Genomic DNA, 19,014 nt, shown 5'->3' with positions numbered 1-19,014 from the left:
GGGCTTGCTCCCACCACCAGGCCCTTGCTCAGCCTCAGAACCTTAATGTGAATACCATTCCTTCTCCTTTTCCTCACTAACCCCATGCCTGCTCTTCAAAGTCGAGCATCCTCCTCTAGTCATTCTCAGACATTAATTCTGAAGATAAACCTTTGTTCTCTTTGAACCTGCACTGCACACAGAACCAGTATCATATTCTTTGGGGTATACTAGCTTTCTCTCTCCATCTGGCTATAAGAAACCTCCATCTCACTTCCTACAGGCAATTAGTGGACTAGGAACAATTAGTGGACTAGGAATTAACATATGTATAGAAATACATTTACATGTAGTTGATTAGATGGCCAATTTCTATCTTAAATAACCCAAAAGAATGGATTCCAATTGATTACTTACCAGATCAATGAGGCTTTCTTGTATCCTGTTTAGAGTTGTTCTTAGTCTACTACTACTAAGACCTAGTCCTGTTGATTCCAACTGAAAAAGACGACGAAAAGCACGTTAAATCACTTTGGAGAGAACCCTGCAAATGTTTTAACTTCAAAGTAGTGAAAAGTATGTGTTGAGTTTTTACTCAAATTCTTAGCATTCAGAGGGTTTCCAAACACCAAATTACCAAAATATTAGGGAAAGAAGTCAAATCTTCACCCTCAAGGGAACAAGAGAGCTATTGACACGTGTGTCACACTAACATCAATCAATCTAATGAATTTATCAGGAGAGAATTCACCAGAATTTCTTTCCCACAGATTACTACTTTTAACTGCAAAGCCTAAAGATTTTCATATACTTAAAGAACCCAAGGATGGGAAAGGTCACACTGACACAGAAAAAACAAAACAGAGATGACACATATTTTCAGTATCAAGAATGAGAGTATGGAAAACACTACAGATTCTTCAACATTAAAAGGATAATAAGAGAATTTTATGAATAATTTTATGCCAATAAATTTACCAAACCAGATAAAATGGACAAATTCCTTGACAAACTCATAAAAATTGACCTTAGAAGAAACAGAATATTTAGAAGTAATTGTTAAATTTAATAAAAACCTTCAAAAAGTACTAGCCCTACACAGACTCTCAGAAAATACAAAAAAGAATGTTTCCCAATTGTTTAATGAGACTAATATTACACTGATTTCTAAGCCAAAGATATCACAGAAAACCTAACTACAGACTCATAAACTTTATGGGCAGAATTTTTTTTTTTTTTCTTAAGAAAATATTGAGGAAAGAGAAGGGGATGACAGAGGATGAGATGGATGGGTGGCATCGGCAACTCAATGGACATGAGTCTGAGCAAATTCCAGAACACAGTGAAGGACAGGGAAGCCTGGCATGCTACAGCTCATGAAATTGCAAAGAGCTGGACACAACTTAACAAACAACAACAACAAGAAAATATTACCAAATTCCTTCATGACCAAGTGGCATTTGTCTTGGGAATATAAGACTGGTTTAATAGCCTAAAATACGACTTTGAAATTAACCAACATAATTCATCATATTAATACATTTCTTTAGAGGAAAAAGTTATGATTGCTTAGATTCAGAAACTTTATCCTTTCATGATAACACGAATTTATCCTTTCATGACTGAATTTACCCTTTCATAATCACAATCCAGAAAACCAGTAACAGAAGAGAATTTTGTCAACATTGATCATAGGACTCTATAAAATAGCTGGCATCATAATCAATGGTGAAAGGCTCAACACTTTCTATCCTGGAGAGATGAGGGAGGAGGGAACAGGACGTCAGCTCGCACCACTTTTATTTCACGTTGTGCTGGAGGTCAAGTTTTTGTAATTTTTCTCCAGCATACAGATATATATGCTGTATGAGGCCTACAGAATAAAAAATATAAGGCAAACAGACTGGAAAAGAAGAGGTAAAGCTGAGTATCAGACACTTCCCTTTAAGCACTGATTTAACTCCACTCCACGAATTTTGGTATGTTGTGTTTCCATTATCATTCACTTTGAAATAGTTTCTAATTTCTCTAGTGGTTTCTTATTTAACCCAATCTTTATTTAGATGTGTGTTAATTTTGAAATATTTCAGTTTTCCCATTTTGTTATTTCTTTCTAATTTAATTATATTGAGATCAGAAAATATATCCTATATGATTTCTATGGTTTTTAAACTCATTAGAACATGTTTCATGGCCCAGAAATATGGTCTATCCTGACAAATGTTCAAGCCGGAACAGAACTGTTTTAACCAATATGAGAGTCACAAGTCACGTGTGACTAATTTAAATATAAACCAGCTAAAATCAAGTACAATGAAAAATCAGTCCCCAATCATACCAGTCACATTTAAGTACTCAAAAGACACTGTGGCTTGTGGTTACCATATTGGGCAGTACAAATATAGAACATTTCCATTATTGCAGATCCTATATTAAAAGATCATGTCTTTGATATACTTGTGATCACGGTGAAAATATGAGTATTTTGTATGATGAATACAGTCATCCATTAAAACTCACAAGTTTTTGAAAAGGTAAAAAATATTGTATGTGAAAAATTAGTATTAGGATATGTTCATAAAATCCAATGCTATGCTTTTATAAAAAAAAAAAAATCTGTCAAAAACCTAGGAATTCCCAAATATCAGATCAGTTACCTGCTTAATACTGTGCTGTTCTCCTTAGGAGTAGAAAAAAATAAAATTCAACAAGATCTTTGTAAGCACATAAAGGAGGTACAAGAAATATTAATTCTATGGCAGGCAGATGGTTCAGTTCAAAGATTTTCATATTATTTTTAAAAATATTTGCCATTATCTTCTGAAGGTACAGTGCCTGCTATGGTTGTTAGCCAGTATTTAAAATGTTTCATTTATTGTAATAAATATACACCAAGACAGATTTAAACAAAGCAACCTGCACATTTTCACTGCCAAAATACATCAAAGTTAGACAGAGATGCTGCACTTTTTCTGCCAAAAATGTGAATAACATACAATATGTCCATTATATCAAAGCTTAAAACTAATATATTTTAAACAAGGCAACTGGGCACACAAAAGGCTGGTGTCAATAATTCTGTTGCATTTTGGATGGATAATTTTCAAAATAATGTTATTTGTGTATTTTATACAGAGAGAATGAACTTTACATTTACAAAAACAAATTTTAAAAGAAACAGACTCCTCCCCCAAAAGACTGACTTACTGAATCATTCCGACCAAAAAAGGTATATATTGCATACAAGTAATAATCAAAGAGCTGAGACATGAAATGGATAACATCGAAAGCAATTGGCTTAAGAATGTTCATCATCTGCATATATTTACCTGAAAAGAAAAAAAAATAACAAATAGCACAAAATTAAAATCTGTTAGTCTCCAATTAAGAAACCATAAAAATACTTTACCAAAATACTTTTAATGAAATATTACATTCCTTAGTCATATCGGCCATGCCTCAAGTACTCAACATTTATTTGTAGCTCATTTATTTGTAGTTAATGACTACTATACTGGACAGTGCTGATATAGAAGAGTTATACCATCTTGGAAAGTACTACAGGATGGCACTGATTAAAAAAGGAAAAAAAATACCTATATAAACTTCTCATGTCATTATATTTTACTGTTTGCCTTACATTTATGGAACTCCTGAACTCTTCTACAATGACACTGTATACAAAGCCAACATAGCTCCTCATCTCTTGGAGATTCCATTTAAAACAATTTCTTCAAAAATGTTTAGGTGTAATAAGACAAAAGACAATGTATTCTGAGAAAAAGTGGGGTTCTTTTCATAAGCATATTATACACATGTAGCAAAAGTAAAAAACAAACAAACAAGAAGAAAATGTGGAAGACACTCCCCGTTCCCCCGGATCCTAGCCCTGTGAAATCTGCCATCGGAGGCCAAGAACATTTCTTTATCACCACATCAGAGCTCAACAGTCTCAAAGTGCCAAGAACATGTCCTCCTCATTCCTTCCTTTGGGAGATGCCAGTGTTCCTTTCTTTTTCCTCTACACGTATGATACAGTTACATAAAAACATTTAAAACCTCAAATTTCTGCATTTATAAACTTGTTCATGTGTTTGAAAGGTGCATGGGAGATGGGCTGAATCAAGTAACACCCAATAATGAGTACTGAATTGTGTTTTTTAAAGGAAATAACAGGGAAAGAAGCAGATCTATAAAAAATGCTTTTCTGCAGAAGTTGTTAAAACAGGCTATTTGCTTTATTTCCAAATGAGCATTCAGGAGCCATCTCTACTTTATGGAACTGCTATGCATTTTAAACTGGTACTATTGAGGACACCAGAATTCAAGAGAAAACATATTAACTGCAGCAGAAAAAAAATGACAAATTTACTCTAATGGAAATATCTACATCATTTCTTTATTATCTAAGAACTCAGTGTATCTGTCTTAATTTACACGAGAAATGAGTTTAAATAATGGGACGGTCAGAAAGACAAGCACACACACATATCAGAGTAAAAAAAAAACCCATCAATTTAGATTCTATTCTTACTCCTGTTTACAAGTCTTTTGTTTCAGAATTATTTTTTGTAATAATTTCACATAATCGAGATTTTTTTTTTTTAATCTCAATTGAAAAATATTTTGAAAATACACTCATAGAACATTCTGGATCACTATGAAGACATTTCATCGACTGCAAACACATCACTATTTAAACTGCAACTATTTACCCATTAAATAATGTGATACTGTAAAGAAAAAAAAAATGAAAAAGTAGATAATATTACTTTAGTCTGTAAAAGAACATTTCTAGAAGGTGAATAGTAGACAACATCTGGATTGACACATATCCAGAATACAAAGCTCCTCTCCATTCCTAATAAGATTAACCATTCTTCATATAAGTCATCTTAAGAAAGGATATAAAAATGAATTAATAGGTAAAAGCTATTTTAAATATGCATTCAGAAAAAAAAAAAAAAAAAAAAAAACACCAGATGATCCCAACTGGTCTGAAAAAAAAGGAAACATAATCATTCAGTACATTCAACAAACACTTTCTGAAAGCTGACTATGTTCACGGTCTTGTGTTAAGACACTAGGAACTACACAGAGTCCCTGTTCTCTCACAGAGCCCCTCCATGACTTCACAGGGCCAAACACGGAAGGCAGTCACTGAGAAGCAGGCTGCCAGTATACTAACACAGAGAAGAGTAAGAAATCTGCCTTTCCAGTTCTACAGGGTCGAGTAGGCCTTTAGAGGCCTGAGGGAATTTATGCACTCCCTCAGTATTATTGAATTAAAAAAGAATTTTACAATCATTTAAATTCCTATGAAGAGAAGTGGCTGAGAAAGTAAAGGCAGGTACGTATGCTCACCAGAAAATGATAAATCTCAAAACATTCCTAGACCAGGGGTTGGCAAACCTTTCCAGTAGAGGACCAAAGACTAGATAGCTTAGGCTTTGTATGTCATTCAGTCTCTGGGGCAGATACTCAGCTCTGCTAGTCTTGGTTTCAACTATTCAACTCTCCCCTCATAGCACACAAGCAGCCATGGACGACATGTGAACAAATGAGCATGGGTGTATTCCAATAAAACTTTATTTACAAAAACAGGTAGTCAGACTGATTTGGCCTGCAGGCTACAGTTTCCCAATCCCTGTCTGTACTAGGTGACAGAGAGTAGATGGGAGCAAGACGATGGACAAAGAGAACCACAAAGGATGTGGAAGCTGTCTGGTAAGACGTGACTGCTTAGAAGCAACAGGTACTGCAAAGGAACAGGAACAAGACATGGGGCTGAGAAAGGATGGATGGACTCACGGTCTACATATGGAACAAATTACCTGTCCACACGCCCTAGTTACTGTTCCTCATCAGCAGTTACAGTACTGTAGCCTCCCCTACCCTTATCTGTGGCTTCAGTTACCCACAGTCAACCTCACTCCTAGAACAGTAAATAGAAAATTCTGGGAATAAACAAGTCATAACTTTTAAGTCGAGTGTTGCTCTGAGCAGCATGCTGAAACCTCACGCTGTCTGGCACCATCCCTTTGACCAGCACATCCTGCCTGCTAGTCACTTAGTAGCCATCTCAGTTATCAGATCAGCTGTTGTGGTATCTCTGTGCCTGTGTTTAAGGAATTCTGATTTTACTTTATAATGGCCCCCAAATGCAAGAGAAGTGATGCTGGCAATTCGGATCTGCCAAAGAGAAGCTGTACAGTACTTCCTTTGAGTGAAAAGGTGGACGTTCACAACTTAATAATGAAAGAAAAAAAAATCATATGCTGAGGATGCTAAGATCTGTGGTAAGACTGAATCTTCTGTGAAACCATGAAGAAGGAAAAAGAAATTTGTGCTAGTTTTCGTTGTCACACCTTGGACTGCAAAAGTTTCAACCAAAGCAATAAGTGCTTAGCTAAGATGGTAAAGGCACTGAATCTGTACAGTAAGGTACTGTGTGAGAAAGACTACATTTATATAATGTTTATTATAGCATATGTTATAATTTTTCTATTTTATTATTAGTATGGCTTTTTAATCTTTTCCTGTGCCTAGCCTAATTTATAAACTTTTTACCACAGGTATGTGTACAGAAGAAAAAACACCATCTATGTAGGGTTTGCCATGACCTATGGTTTTAGGCATCTACTGGGGATCTTTGAACATATCTCAACACATAAGGGGGGACTACTATATAGGCTGCCAGAACTTCCCAGACAAAAGCAAAATAAAGCCCCCTAGGAGTTCTTTCTAAAAGAAGTAAAGAATAAACAACACACCCCCACCCCCAACACTGGCAAATTCACTTAACTGAACAAACTTAAAAAAATAAAAGCTAAGGTTTCTAGTGTGGCTATTGGCACTACAGATTAAAATCTTTCTCATTCTGGGAATCTGGAGATCTGTCCCCATAATGTAAAGTGAGTGAGTGAGTGAGTGAATGAAGTCGCTCAGTTGTGTCCGACTCTTTACAACTCTGTGGACTGTAGCCCACGAGGCTCCTCTGTCCATGGGATTCTCCAGGCAAGAATACTGGAGTGGGTTGCCATCTACCCAGACCTGCCCTACTCTATACAAAGTTCCCAGTTAGAATACCTACTAAGGAGAAAGAGCCAGCTCCTACACAGTTCTAATTACTCAGCAGAGGACACCCACAATGGCTATCCAGGCCTTCTATTTTAGGGATAAATAACTGAAAGTCACCAGGCTCATGAGGAAAATTCAGAATGACAGTAAAAAGAAAAGCTGATGCTAGAGAAAAGAAAACAACTGAAGCTAAAGAAGAGGAAATACAGTAATTATGTAAAGCCATATAATAGGCAAACATGGCAGGAAGAAAAAGAGTATAGAAGGGTTCTTAAGTATTTAAAGTTACTAAAAATGTGATTTTTTTTTAATTAAAGAAATGGGAAAAGGAAGTCTACCAGAAGGTATAGCAAAAAGACAAGAATACAGAAAAATATTGATATTAGAGAAATATGAGAGACGTAAAGGGCGAACTTAAGGGACTGAACACTTGAGTGAGGGGAAATCCAAGAAAAAGAGATTAAAGAAAATGGGGAGGCAGAAATCAAAGAAACAGTCACAGCTGAGAAACACATGAACCATTAGACTGAAAGGGCAACAAACTACCCAACACGCTTAATGAAAAAGAACTCACAGAGACACCAGAGAGGATTCTGAAACATCAGGAGGAAAAACCATAAAAGCTTTCAGACAGAAGAAATTCACCTGCAATAAAATGAATAACAGAACACCAGACATTTCAACTTTCTAAGGAAAAGTAATTCTCAGTCGACAATTCTATACACAACTAAACTGTCATTCCATGAAGAGCAGAATAAAGACATATTTAGACTGACAAGGATTCAAAACATGTACTTCTTAGTACCTTTTTCTGAGAAATTACAATTAGTAGAAAGACAATCAGAAACAAACCAAGAAATTGCCTCCATACTATTGAGAGGGAGCAGTAGGTGGGTGGGAGACATTTGCTTTTTACCACAAGTTCTTCTTTACTAATTAATGTGTTACTGTGAAGGCTTCCCCGGTGGCTCAGTGGTAAAGAACCTGCATGCAGTGCAGGAGATGTGGGTTTGATCCCTGGGTTGGGAAGATCCCCTGGAGGAAGGCATGGCAGCCCACTCCAGTACTCTTGCCTGGAGAACCCCATGGACAGAGCAGCTTGGCGGGCTACCGTCCACGGGGTCACAAAGAGTCGGACACGACTGAGCATGCATGTACACACGCCCGTGTTACCGTGAGAGGAGCCACCTTGATAAAAATACAGAAGCACGGTTCCGAAGTTAGTCAGCTGAGCTGAGAAAATGTGGTCTGTAGTTCAGATACACGGCACCCTCTCTTCCTCTCCAGAGTTCGCAACAGAAGCACAGAGGCAGCATGCTTTAGGAACACAGAGGAAAGTCACCTAATAGGTAGCCCAGATAACCAAGAAAGATGTCTCCCAAATAACAAACTTCATGAAGTTCCTACTCCTGCCTCCAACCTCTACTATCACCGTGTTGACCTCTGTCCAGGAACTGACACTCCTGACATCCTCCGCTAGGGCTATGAAGCATGGAGTCAAGAGCTTACCGGCTCTAGGATCAGACAACCTGTGTGACATATAAGGCATGTTATTTATCACCAGGCTTCAATTGACTGTATATTAAAAAGGTACTCTGAAGAACTCATGAGAAAATGCTTGTCAAATGTTTACATAGCATATAATAAGAGAGCAAAATGTCTTAGCTACCTCTGCTAAATAAAATAAATATACTCATGAGGAAGGCAAAATGGGAGACATACATATATTTAGGGTATTACATGAAGAGAATCTAACCTAATCTGGAGATGAGGAAAAGCTTCACACGGGAAGCACTGTTTAAACTCTCTCACCCTTTGCAGCAACACGGATGGGTCTAGAGATGATCATTCTAAGTCAAGTCAGACAAAGACAAAAACCACATGATATCACTTATATGTGGAATCTAAAAAACGATACAAATGAACTAATTTACAAAACAGACTCACAGACATAGAAAACAAACTTATTGTTACCAAAGGGTAAGAGAGAATAAATTGGGAATTTGGGTTTAATGGAAACACACTATTATATATAAAATAAACAACAAGGACCCACTGTACAGCACTGGGAACTATATTCGATATCTTGTAACAGTCTATAAAATGGAAAACAATCTGAAAAAGAAATATATACATATATATGTATGTGCATATGTGCATATATGTGCTATATATACGTATATGAAACTGAATCATTTCCTATACATCTGAAACACTGTAAATCAACTATACTTAAATTTTTTTAAAAAGCAAAACACAAAAACCCTCTCACCTTAAATCTAGACCCTGAGTCCTGTATACTCAAGGGAAGGAGGCACACAGAGGGGCTGGAGAAGAAACCAAGCAGCAGAGTGGACAAGGACTACAATCCAGAGGAACAAGACTGGGCCTGCCTTACGAGCTCATCGTAGGGAATGCAGAGAGAGGAGTGTGAGGACCACAGGGAAGGGGACCTGGGGGATTTAGTCAGTGAGACACAGCCCCTGTGCAGAGAAGTGAATTCGAGGTAAAAAGAAAAAGAAATGCTGACAGTGTGTGTGTGTGTGTTAAAAAATTAAAGAGTTCTCAGTGTAAAATTTATTGAGTAGCTACAGAAGCAAAAAGCATTTGGCTGGGTGCTCTATATGCTGCAAAGATGGCAAACTTTCTTCTTCTTGTATAGGAGCTAAAAATCTGATGGGGCAAAAGCAAGAACAGGATCTGAGCTGGAAGGATGTTTGTTCTCCTTAGAACAGTGCACTGAGTTGAGAGATCCTCAATGGGTATAAATAGCACATATAGGCCAACTGGAAATGCTACAAATGAGAAAGGTGAATTGGAGGTCAGGGCTTTGTTTCTACCTTGGGGTATTTTAATTTTTAACCATTTTCACACATTACTTTTTCAATTTAAAACACTCTGTGATAAAATGAAAATATCAATGTCCCACCTATAAGAATGTACCAGTGAAAAGAGATTTTTTCCCTCTGAAGTCTGTGTTTCCTCCGTCATATACACTGCCACTCTGCCACAGTCTGACTAAACGTCCCTTGTGTATGTATCCCGGTAATGTTAAATCCTGTGCATGGGTTGGTGTGTATTCTTTCCAGCTGCTAAGGTAATAATTTTGTTGTAAGGTCTGCAGGTTTTATAAGCATAGGTTTTGGCACCCTATCCTCTGCCCCTCAGACTTAACCATAGCTGCTCACATGAGAGTTGCCTCCAGTAGAGAAAATGGTGGATAACAAAGCTACTTCAGTGATGAGATATACACCTTAAAATTTCTCTGCCTGTCTGCAAGAAATTCTCAGCCTGACAGGATTTTCTCTTTTCACAAGCAAGCATTCTGGTTGGTCCCCTGTACTTGTGAAGGACTCCAAGCCTTTCCAATAGATTTAGGCACCACCCGCATGTGTGTGTGTGTAGGACTGGGGAGCCCCGTTACACTCTTTTTGTCTAATCTCTCCTAAATATCTGCCAAATAAACACTACTTAAAAAGGACACTTTGTATATGCCTTTAATGTTCTCAAATGTGCTTCCCAACCACTGAGAATGAGTTCCTTCATCTTCCCAGGCACCAAAAATTAATCTAGCTTATTTACACAACTGTACTGGCTTTGTAAGAAGAGACATTAGCTTTGCCAGTATTACCTTCAAGTATTTCTATGCAATAACAACAGGGGATGGAGTACTGTTATTTACTAGTCAGAGACCCCTCAGTGAGTGGTTCCCTTAAAGTTCTACTTTATGCTGCTGCTGCTGCTGCTAAGTCGCTTCAGTCGTGTCCAACTCTGTGCGACCCCATAGACGGCAGCCCACCAGGCTTCCCCATCCCTGGATTCTCCAGGCAAGAACAGTGGAGTGGGTTGCCATTTCCTCCTCCAATGCATGAAAGTGAAAAGTCAAAGTGAAGTCGCTCAGTTGTGTCCAACTCCTAGCGACCCCATGGACTGCCATGGGATTTTCCAAGCAAGAGTACCGGAGTGGGGTACCATTGCCTTCTCCGTCTACTTTATGAATATGTACAAAATGAAGATATAGACGCCCCAGGCAGAGAGAAAGTGGTAGGCATGAGTCTACTGAGGAATATCGGCAGCACCTAATCCCAGCCCTAAATGAAAAGACATGAGAGTCAGATGGTCATCCTATGCACTGTGCCCTAATGACAACTCTAGTAAAAGATCCAGTGGGAAGAAGACTGAAATTACGATGGTCAGATTCCCTGAATAAGTCCTATTCAGGACTGCTCAGGTTTAACACACCTGCTATACTAAAGAGCCACAGAATGAAGTTTTTCTGTTTCTATAAAGCCACTGTTCAAAAACAATGCCCACTGTGTTGGTCAGTGATCCTTATGGAAGAATTTGTTGTTCTTGTCTTCTGAATTTAGTTCCAGCAGCACACTTCTATCATTATCATATCCCTTTCTTAGAATAATGAGAAAAACAGAATGTGTTGTTCCTTCTGATTTGTCTGCATTCCAGGTGGTGCTAGTGGTAAAGAACCTGCCTGCCAATGCAGGAGATGTAAGAGACTCAAGCTCAATCTCTGGGTGAGGAAGATCCCCTGGAGGAAGGCCTGGCAACCCACTCCAGTATTCTTGCCTGGAGAATCCCATGGACCGAGGAGCCTGGTGGGGTCCATAGGGTCGCAGAATCGGACATGACTGAAGCGACTTAACATGAACACAGTTGAATAAAACATGATTTTCCCCTCCTCAATTTTGTTGTGGCTTCCTATTTGCTTTGACTGAATATATGTCTTTTAGGGTAGAAGGCAACAATGATGACCGCTAGTCCTTTGTGAACTAGGTAAGGAGATAACTTACCTTAAATGTGGTTAAGTTACCATTTAATGTGGTTGACTGTATTATTTTCCCCAACTATCTGTTCTTTCCCACCTCCACTCCCTGGAAGAGGATTATGCATCCTTGTCCACCGCCCTGGACTGGCAGTTCCTTCCTGCGACAGAAGTTCACTTCTCTACCACGGGTCAAGCCTGACTTGCTACGACCAGTGACATGTTACAGGAAGTCAGGGCAGCACATCAGAGTGGCAGCTTTAAGAGTCATAATATGGCTCAGCTCTTGTTCTCCCCATATCCCAGATCAGTGCTACTTTATCAGCCTGCATCGCAGAATGAAGACACACATGGGGCAGAACTAAGAGGCTCAGGAGTCAATATGCATCGTGATAAATCATAAGGCCACTGATGTTTTAGGGTGTTTTGTTACTTCCACATAACTGAGCACAAACTGACTTCATTCAACTACATCTCAAGCAGTGGTCCAGACACTGTAATCTACAGTGAGTACAGAGGACTGATAAGGATGACAAGGACTTTGGAATATCCAACAATGAGGACCATATAAGGGAATTAAGCACTGCTACTGCTGCTATTGCTAAGTCACGTCAGTCATGTCTGACTCTGTGCAACCCCAAAGATGGCAGCCCAACAGGCTCCCCCATCCCTGGGATTCTCCAGGCAAGAACACTGGAGTGGGCTGCCATTTCCTTCTCCAATGCAGGAAAGTGAAAAGTGAAAGGGAAGTCGCTCAGTCATGTCCGACTCTTCCCAACCCCATGGACTGCAGCCTACCAGGCTCCTCTACCCATGGGATTTTCCAGGCAAGAGTACTGGAGTGGGGTGCCATCGCCTTCTCTGAGGAACTAAGCACACTGACTCTGAAGAATGGACTGGGGAAAGGGAAGCAAAAGGAAAGGAAGGACACTATAGCTACCACCACATATCAGAAAAGTGACCACATGGGAAAAAAGGAGAAAAAAAGTATAGACTTAAACTCTTTTTTCTTTTAAGGGCATATCTAAGACCAAGAGGTAGAATTAGACAGTTATTTTGGTTTACTATGAAGGAGAGATTTCTACCAATTATATCAGTCTAAGACCAGAATGAGGAGTCTTGCAAACTAATAATGGTTTCAGCAATAGCAAGACATGAAACAGAGACTACTAGATGGCCAACATATATTAGATGCAGTAGAGAAAGAAATCCTCATTTTATGGGAAATTATACAAGATCCCATGGACGGAGGAGCCTGGTAGGCTGCAGTCCATGGGATCGCTGAGTCGGACACGACTGAGCGACTTCACTTTCACTTTTCACTTCATGCATTGGAGAAGGAAATGGCAACCCACTCCAGTGTTCTTGCCTGGAGAATCCCAGGGACAGAGGAGCCTGGTGGGCTGCCGTCTATGGGGTTGCACAGACTCTGACATGACTGAAGCGACTTAGCAGCAGCAGCAGCAGCATACAAGATCATCTCCTCAGAATTCTTCTAATTCTGACTATAAATTCTAGAGAATAACTCATGATTGTAGGTTCAGTTAGCTCTCTTGGATAAGGAAGAAAAGCTAATTCCCTGGCAATAACCAGCCATATAATAGCTTTTTAGAATCTGCCATTTTTCTGTGTCATAAAAATATAAACTTTTTCTTTTCTGCTCAATTCATTATTACTTTTCCACACTATTTTTCCTAAAGAAAGTCAGACTTCTAAAAAAAGAAACTTCCATCTTTATTCCATTCATTAATGAAATTTAGAAATTATCTTTGGGAACATGAACTTTTTTTATTAGAGCTAAGAGTCATTAAACTAGGCAACAGGAAATTATCATCTCCATAAATAGAACACAGAGATTTTTACAGAAGTCACTAAGATTCCTGACTGGTATAGGTAACTTAATTAACATGAGAAGACATCTCTATAACTTATTTGTCAAACATACAGACTTATTTGTGAGATACAAAGGTTGAGATAGCATATAAAATGCTGAAGTACTGATATTAAATATCCCTATCATCTTCAAACTTAAATATTTCATATGGCATTTCTAGGTTATTTGCCTTCTACAAAATCATCAATAAGGGTCTTATCTGTAATATGAATAACACTTCCCATGGTGTGAACATTTAGCTTGTAGAACTCTTGTGTCTGAAAAATGCCAGAACAATCACTATTCACTCTGCCTATCTGACAAGACTGTGAATAACAGTGAAACAATAAAATACAAAATACTGTATAAATACAAAACTGGTACTACCATCATCTCATATGGACCTCTAACTCACACAGAGAATTTTTCCACTAGATTTCTATTAATTGGAATATTTTACAAAAAGTGGAAGGCACAAATATTAGTAGTTAACTAAAAAAGAAAAGCTGACATTAGTATTACTATTTGGAACAATTAAGATGAGAAAGCACTGACATAAGACAATCTTAAATTCTTCACTGTGGTGGGTACTGGACTGCACAATGAAAACCCATTTGGTAATAAATGTAGACTAATCTAACTGCTATAATAATTTTTTTAAAAAAGGAATAGCTACTTACCAACAAGCCTTATTACATTCAATGTTGTATTTGTTAAGATGGGTGCATTCACTTTATTTAGACTGTAATCTGATTTCTTCCTGCTTTTTAGGGTCTCTCGAGAAACACTTGATATGAGAAAACAAAACAGATTTCAAATTAGGGTTGGCAAGTAAGTCAATAAGTTATTCAGCTTAGGATATAGCCTTCCTTCACTAATTAGCTACTGAAAATCTTACCATGTATCAGTTGGCAATACAGAGATGATCCTCCGGTCCTTACAGAGGGGAAGAGAAATCATTAAGCCAAGAAATAAAGGACTATAATGTATTTCTTCAGTTCTCACACATTATCAACCACTAAAAGAAGCTGTGTCACTGAATCAGAGCAATGTTTTCTTAGGTCTCCCAAGCCGACAGAAATAAAAGCAAAAATAAACAGATGGGACCTAATCAAACTTACAATCTTGCACAGTAAAGGAAAACATAAACAAAATTAAAAGACAACCCATGAATTGGGAGAACATATTTGCAAATGATGGGACTGACAAGGGCTAACCTTTCAAAATATACAAACAGCACATAGAAATCAATAACAAAAAAACAACACCCCAATCAAAAAATAAGCAGAAGACCTAAACAGACATTTCTCCAAGGAAGATATACAGATGCCAACAGGCACATGAAACGATATTCAACACTGCCAATTATTCGAGAAAGGCAAATCAAAACTACAGTGAGGCTATCACCTCAAACCAGATGGAATGGCCATCATCAAAAGTCTACAAATAATAAATGCTGGAGAGACAGTGAAGAGAAGGGAACCCTCCTACACTGTTGGTAGGAATGTAAATTAGCGCAGCCACTATAAAGAACTATATGGAGGTTCCTTAAAAATCTAAAAATAGAGTTACATGACCCAGCAATCCCACTCCTGGGCATATATCTAGAAAAGATGAAAGCTCTAATTTGAAAAGATACATGAAGCCCAATTCTCACAGTGGCACTATTTACAATAGCCAAGATGTGGAAGCAACCTAAGTATCCATCTACAGATGAATAGATAAAAGTGTGTGTGTGTGTATGTGTGTGTGTGTATGTAAACCCACACCCCCACATATGCACACACACATACACAGACAATCACACCCATACAATGGAATACTATTCAGCCATAAAAAGAATGAAATAATATTATTTGGAGCAACATGGATGAACCTACAGATTATTACACTAAGTTAAGTAAGTCACACGAAGAAAGACAAATACTATAGGATATCACTTATATGTGGAATCTAAAAAACAATACAAATGAACTCATTTATGAAACAAAAACAGACTCACAGACATTGGAAAAAAAACTTATGGTTATCAAAGTCGGGAAGTGGTGGGGAGTTTAACTGGGTATATGGGATTAACAGATGCACACCACCACATATAAAATAGATAAAAAAACAAGGATTTATTGTATAGCACAGGGAATTGTATTCAATACCTCATGATAAATGATAATGGAAAAGAATTTTTAAAAAGAATGTATATATATATACACATATATATGCATAACTGAATCACTTTGCTGTACACTGACAACTAACACAAAATTATAAATCAACTATATGTCATTAAATAAATAAAAAACAAAAAAGAAGATACGTCATTTAAAAAACAAAAAAGTGTTCTAGGGAAATTACACATCAACTGTATCAAGCATCCTGATTTCAGACCTACAGATATGAAAGACACTTCACTTAGAATCTGAAATAGGTATAAAGTATAATGGTAAAGTCTAGGGTTGCGGTGATTGGAGAAGGAAATGGCAACCCACTCCAGTGCTCTTGCCTGGAGAATCCTAAGGACGGGGGAGCCTGGTGGGCTGCCGTCTATGGGGTCGCACAGAGTCAGACACGACTGAAGCGACTTAGCAGCAGCAGCAGCAGGGTTGGGGTGACAGTAGTAAATTCAAAGGAAAAGCAGAAGATATATGGTAAGTACAGAAGAAAAGGGGACAACATGTAATAAGGCTAGAGGTGAGAAAGCAATATACTCAGAGAGGCATAAGGAGTTGACAGTGGTAGCCTGGAGAATGCATGGGCAGAAGGAAAAGTAAAGGCCAGACCATCGAAAACAACGGAACGTCATGATGACAAAGAGCATGAACCTTATCTTAATTGCAGTGGTGAGCCATTAAGCATTTTAGCCAGGAAAAAGGCACAGTCAAATTTGTATATGAAAGAAAAATCTAAATTTGTATCCAAGAATGGATTAGAAAGGGTTAAGACTAGAGATGGGAAGCCAAGGGAAGGGGATTGATTCAATGATCTGCATAGACACTTTTCCTTGAACTAGGATGGTGGCAGTGAAATACAAGAATTTTAATAAATTCAAGAGACACTGAGAAGTTGAAATTGACAGTAACTGTCAACTGGTTGGCTGGCTGCAATTAGGAGTTTACATTGTGTATATTTCTTAAGGGTCAAAGTTTAAGGGGCTGTAAAACCCACCAAGAATGGGAGTACATATGTACACATGTAAATGGAAGCTGTTTGTTCAATTTAATTAGTTTTCTTTTCAGCAAAAACATACTCAAAACATCTGATGAAGAAGTCCAACAAAATAGTTCTACTCAGTTCAAAATGGATCACAGATGTATATATCATACATTTGTGCAAACCAATGGAAATAAATTTTCCCAATTATATGAGTTGCTCATTTTTGAGGTGAGAGATTATATCAGTCAAGGTGTCAAATCAACCAAGTATTAACTAGGTATTTAGAGGGTAAAGGGTAGGAAAGAGGGTATGTAAATCTGTCCTTAAAAATATATTTGTGGTCATTCAGTGTCTGATAGTCATGACATTACTCACAAATCAGAATCAGGCCCAATTTAAAGAAGGTGACAAAAATTCTTATATGGTTATCATAGTTTTTGAAGAAGACAGTTAATCATAAAACAAAAACTCAAGTACAAAAAAAGGAACATTAATAAAAGGCTCCAATAGCAAATATCAATGACACTGGGAAGATTTTTCTCTATTCACTAGACTGAGGCAGGAACTCCACATACAAAACAAATGACTGTTTTCCTCCTTGAGGAAAAGGATATCAATGTGAAACAAACTGATCTATGTGAGGCATAAACTGCCTTCCATGGTGGTACTGATTCTATAAATTGCAAGTCTGTTTTTCTGAAAAAGCTACTGATCTCTAAATTAAGAGCTCTTAGGTTATGCCCATTATATAAAAAAAAAAACAAAAAAACTAACTACATTTTCAGCCTTTCAGGAATCATTTTTAAAATATATTAACTTGTCATGTGACATTATAACCAAAAGAAAATTTAATTTTTGAGGTTTGTTTTTTCTTAACCTTGCAAGTAAATCCTATGTGTTAAGCATGTAACATAAAATGTGAAATACCATACAACCTAAGAATAATTACCTTTTCACAGGAGCATCGCCTGTCTGCTCATCAACGAAATCTCGTTTCAGTTCCTCAGGAACATCACTGTCACTGTCATATTCCTGATAGGCACTTTTTTCCTGTTCATCAGATTCATACTGGAAAAACCCAACAAAACAGTATATTCAACAGTGTGAATGTAGAACCAACCTTTCTTGGAGTCTTTCAACACAATAAGATAATACCCAATCTTAGAAGCTTTAATTTTGCCATCAAAACCTTGTTAACCTTCCCTTTTCTTTATCATCATGCTACCTTAACCAGCTCAAAGGAAAAAAGAAAAATACAAACATACGTTCAAAAGCTTATAAATGCCCCAAAGAAAAAAAAGTTTCCCTATGAACAAACAAATAAAAAACAACACACACCCTAGAAGAGGAAATGAGTGTATGTTTGATTAAAAAAAACTCTTCAAGTAGTTTCACCATACTTATTTCCATTTTGCTAATTTATTATAAAAAGCTGAAGGATAAAATTCCGACAGTCTAGAAGTATTAATTCAGCTTAATAAACACACACAACACACATGCCTGAAGGATAAAATTCTGACAGTCTAGAAGTATTAATTCAGCTTAATAAACACATACAACACACATGCTAACATTCTATCTAATTCATTATTTAATTCCAAGGGCAGCTTAGAAACAGGCTAAGAGTCCAGGGACTACTGAGAGCAAGGACAAAAATGGCAGATTTGCTCTTGAGAGGCAGTGACTTTTCATCATCTTTTTGGCATCGTGGCCCAGTGCAGTGTGGGAGAGGAAGAGGAGTCCACGCGCAAGAAAGGAAGCACGGTAGTATCACATCACTGCCGATGAGCATTATAAATTAATATGACTGAACAACGGCTAACATGTATTGCGTTTTAACCAAGTACTGGGCTAAGTGCTTTCATAAACTGCCCCACTGACTCTTCAAAACAATTCTATGAAGGAGTTTTATCCCCATACGCCAGTTGAGGAGACCAGTATGATGACAACATGCAAAGAAATTAGTCCTCTAATTCAATGACTACTTTTTGAGTCTAAAGCATTATGACAGGCTTCCCAGATGGCTCAGTGGTAAACAGTCCTCCTGCCAAGCCGGAGACGAGGGTTTGATCCCTGGGTCAGGAAGATCCCCTGGAGGAGGAAATGGCAACCCACTCCAGTATTCTTGCCTGGAGAATCCCATGGACTGAGG

At 37.7% G+C, this 19,014-nt stretch overlaps 1 protein-coding gene across 2 annotated transcripts in view; it reads right to left on the bottom strand.

Annotated features, from left to right (window-relative positions):
- The window catches only part of VPS50 (VPS50 subunit of EARP/GARPII complex), a 131,928-nt gene that overhangs the window by 18,330 nt on the left and 94,584 nt on the right, over positions 1–19,014 (bottom strand). For both annotated transcript variants that reach the window (XM_019959684.2, XM_019959685.2), the window contains 4 exons: positions 17,812–17,930; positions 14,393–14,499; positions 3,187–3,308; positions 397–477 (listed from right to left, as the gene is read on the bottom strand). In XM_019959684.2, coding sequence (XP_019815243.1) covers positions 397–477; positions 3,187–3,308; positions 14,393–14,499; positions 17,812–17,930 — 429 coding nt within the window. The remainder of the gene's footprint in view (positions 1–396; positions 478–3,186; positions 3,309–14,392; positions 14,500–17,811; positions 17,931–19,014) is intronic.

Source organism: Bos indicus, chromosome 4 (assembly GCF_029378745.1).
Source record: "Bos indicus isolate NIAB-ARS_2022 breed Sahiwal x Tharparkar chromosome 4, NIAB-ARS_B.indTharparkar_mat_pri_1.0, whole genome shotgun sequence".
Classification (NCBI taxonomy): Eukaryota; Metazoa; Chordata; class Mammalia; order Artiodactyla; family Bovidae; genus Bos; species Bos indicus.
Note: the sequence above shows the minus strand (reverse complement) of the source record. Positions and strands in the feature narration are given on the sequence as shown.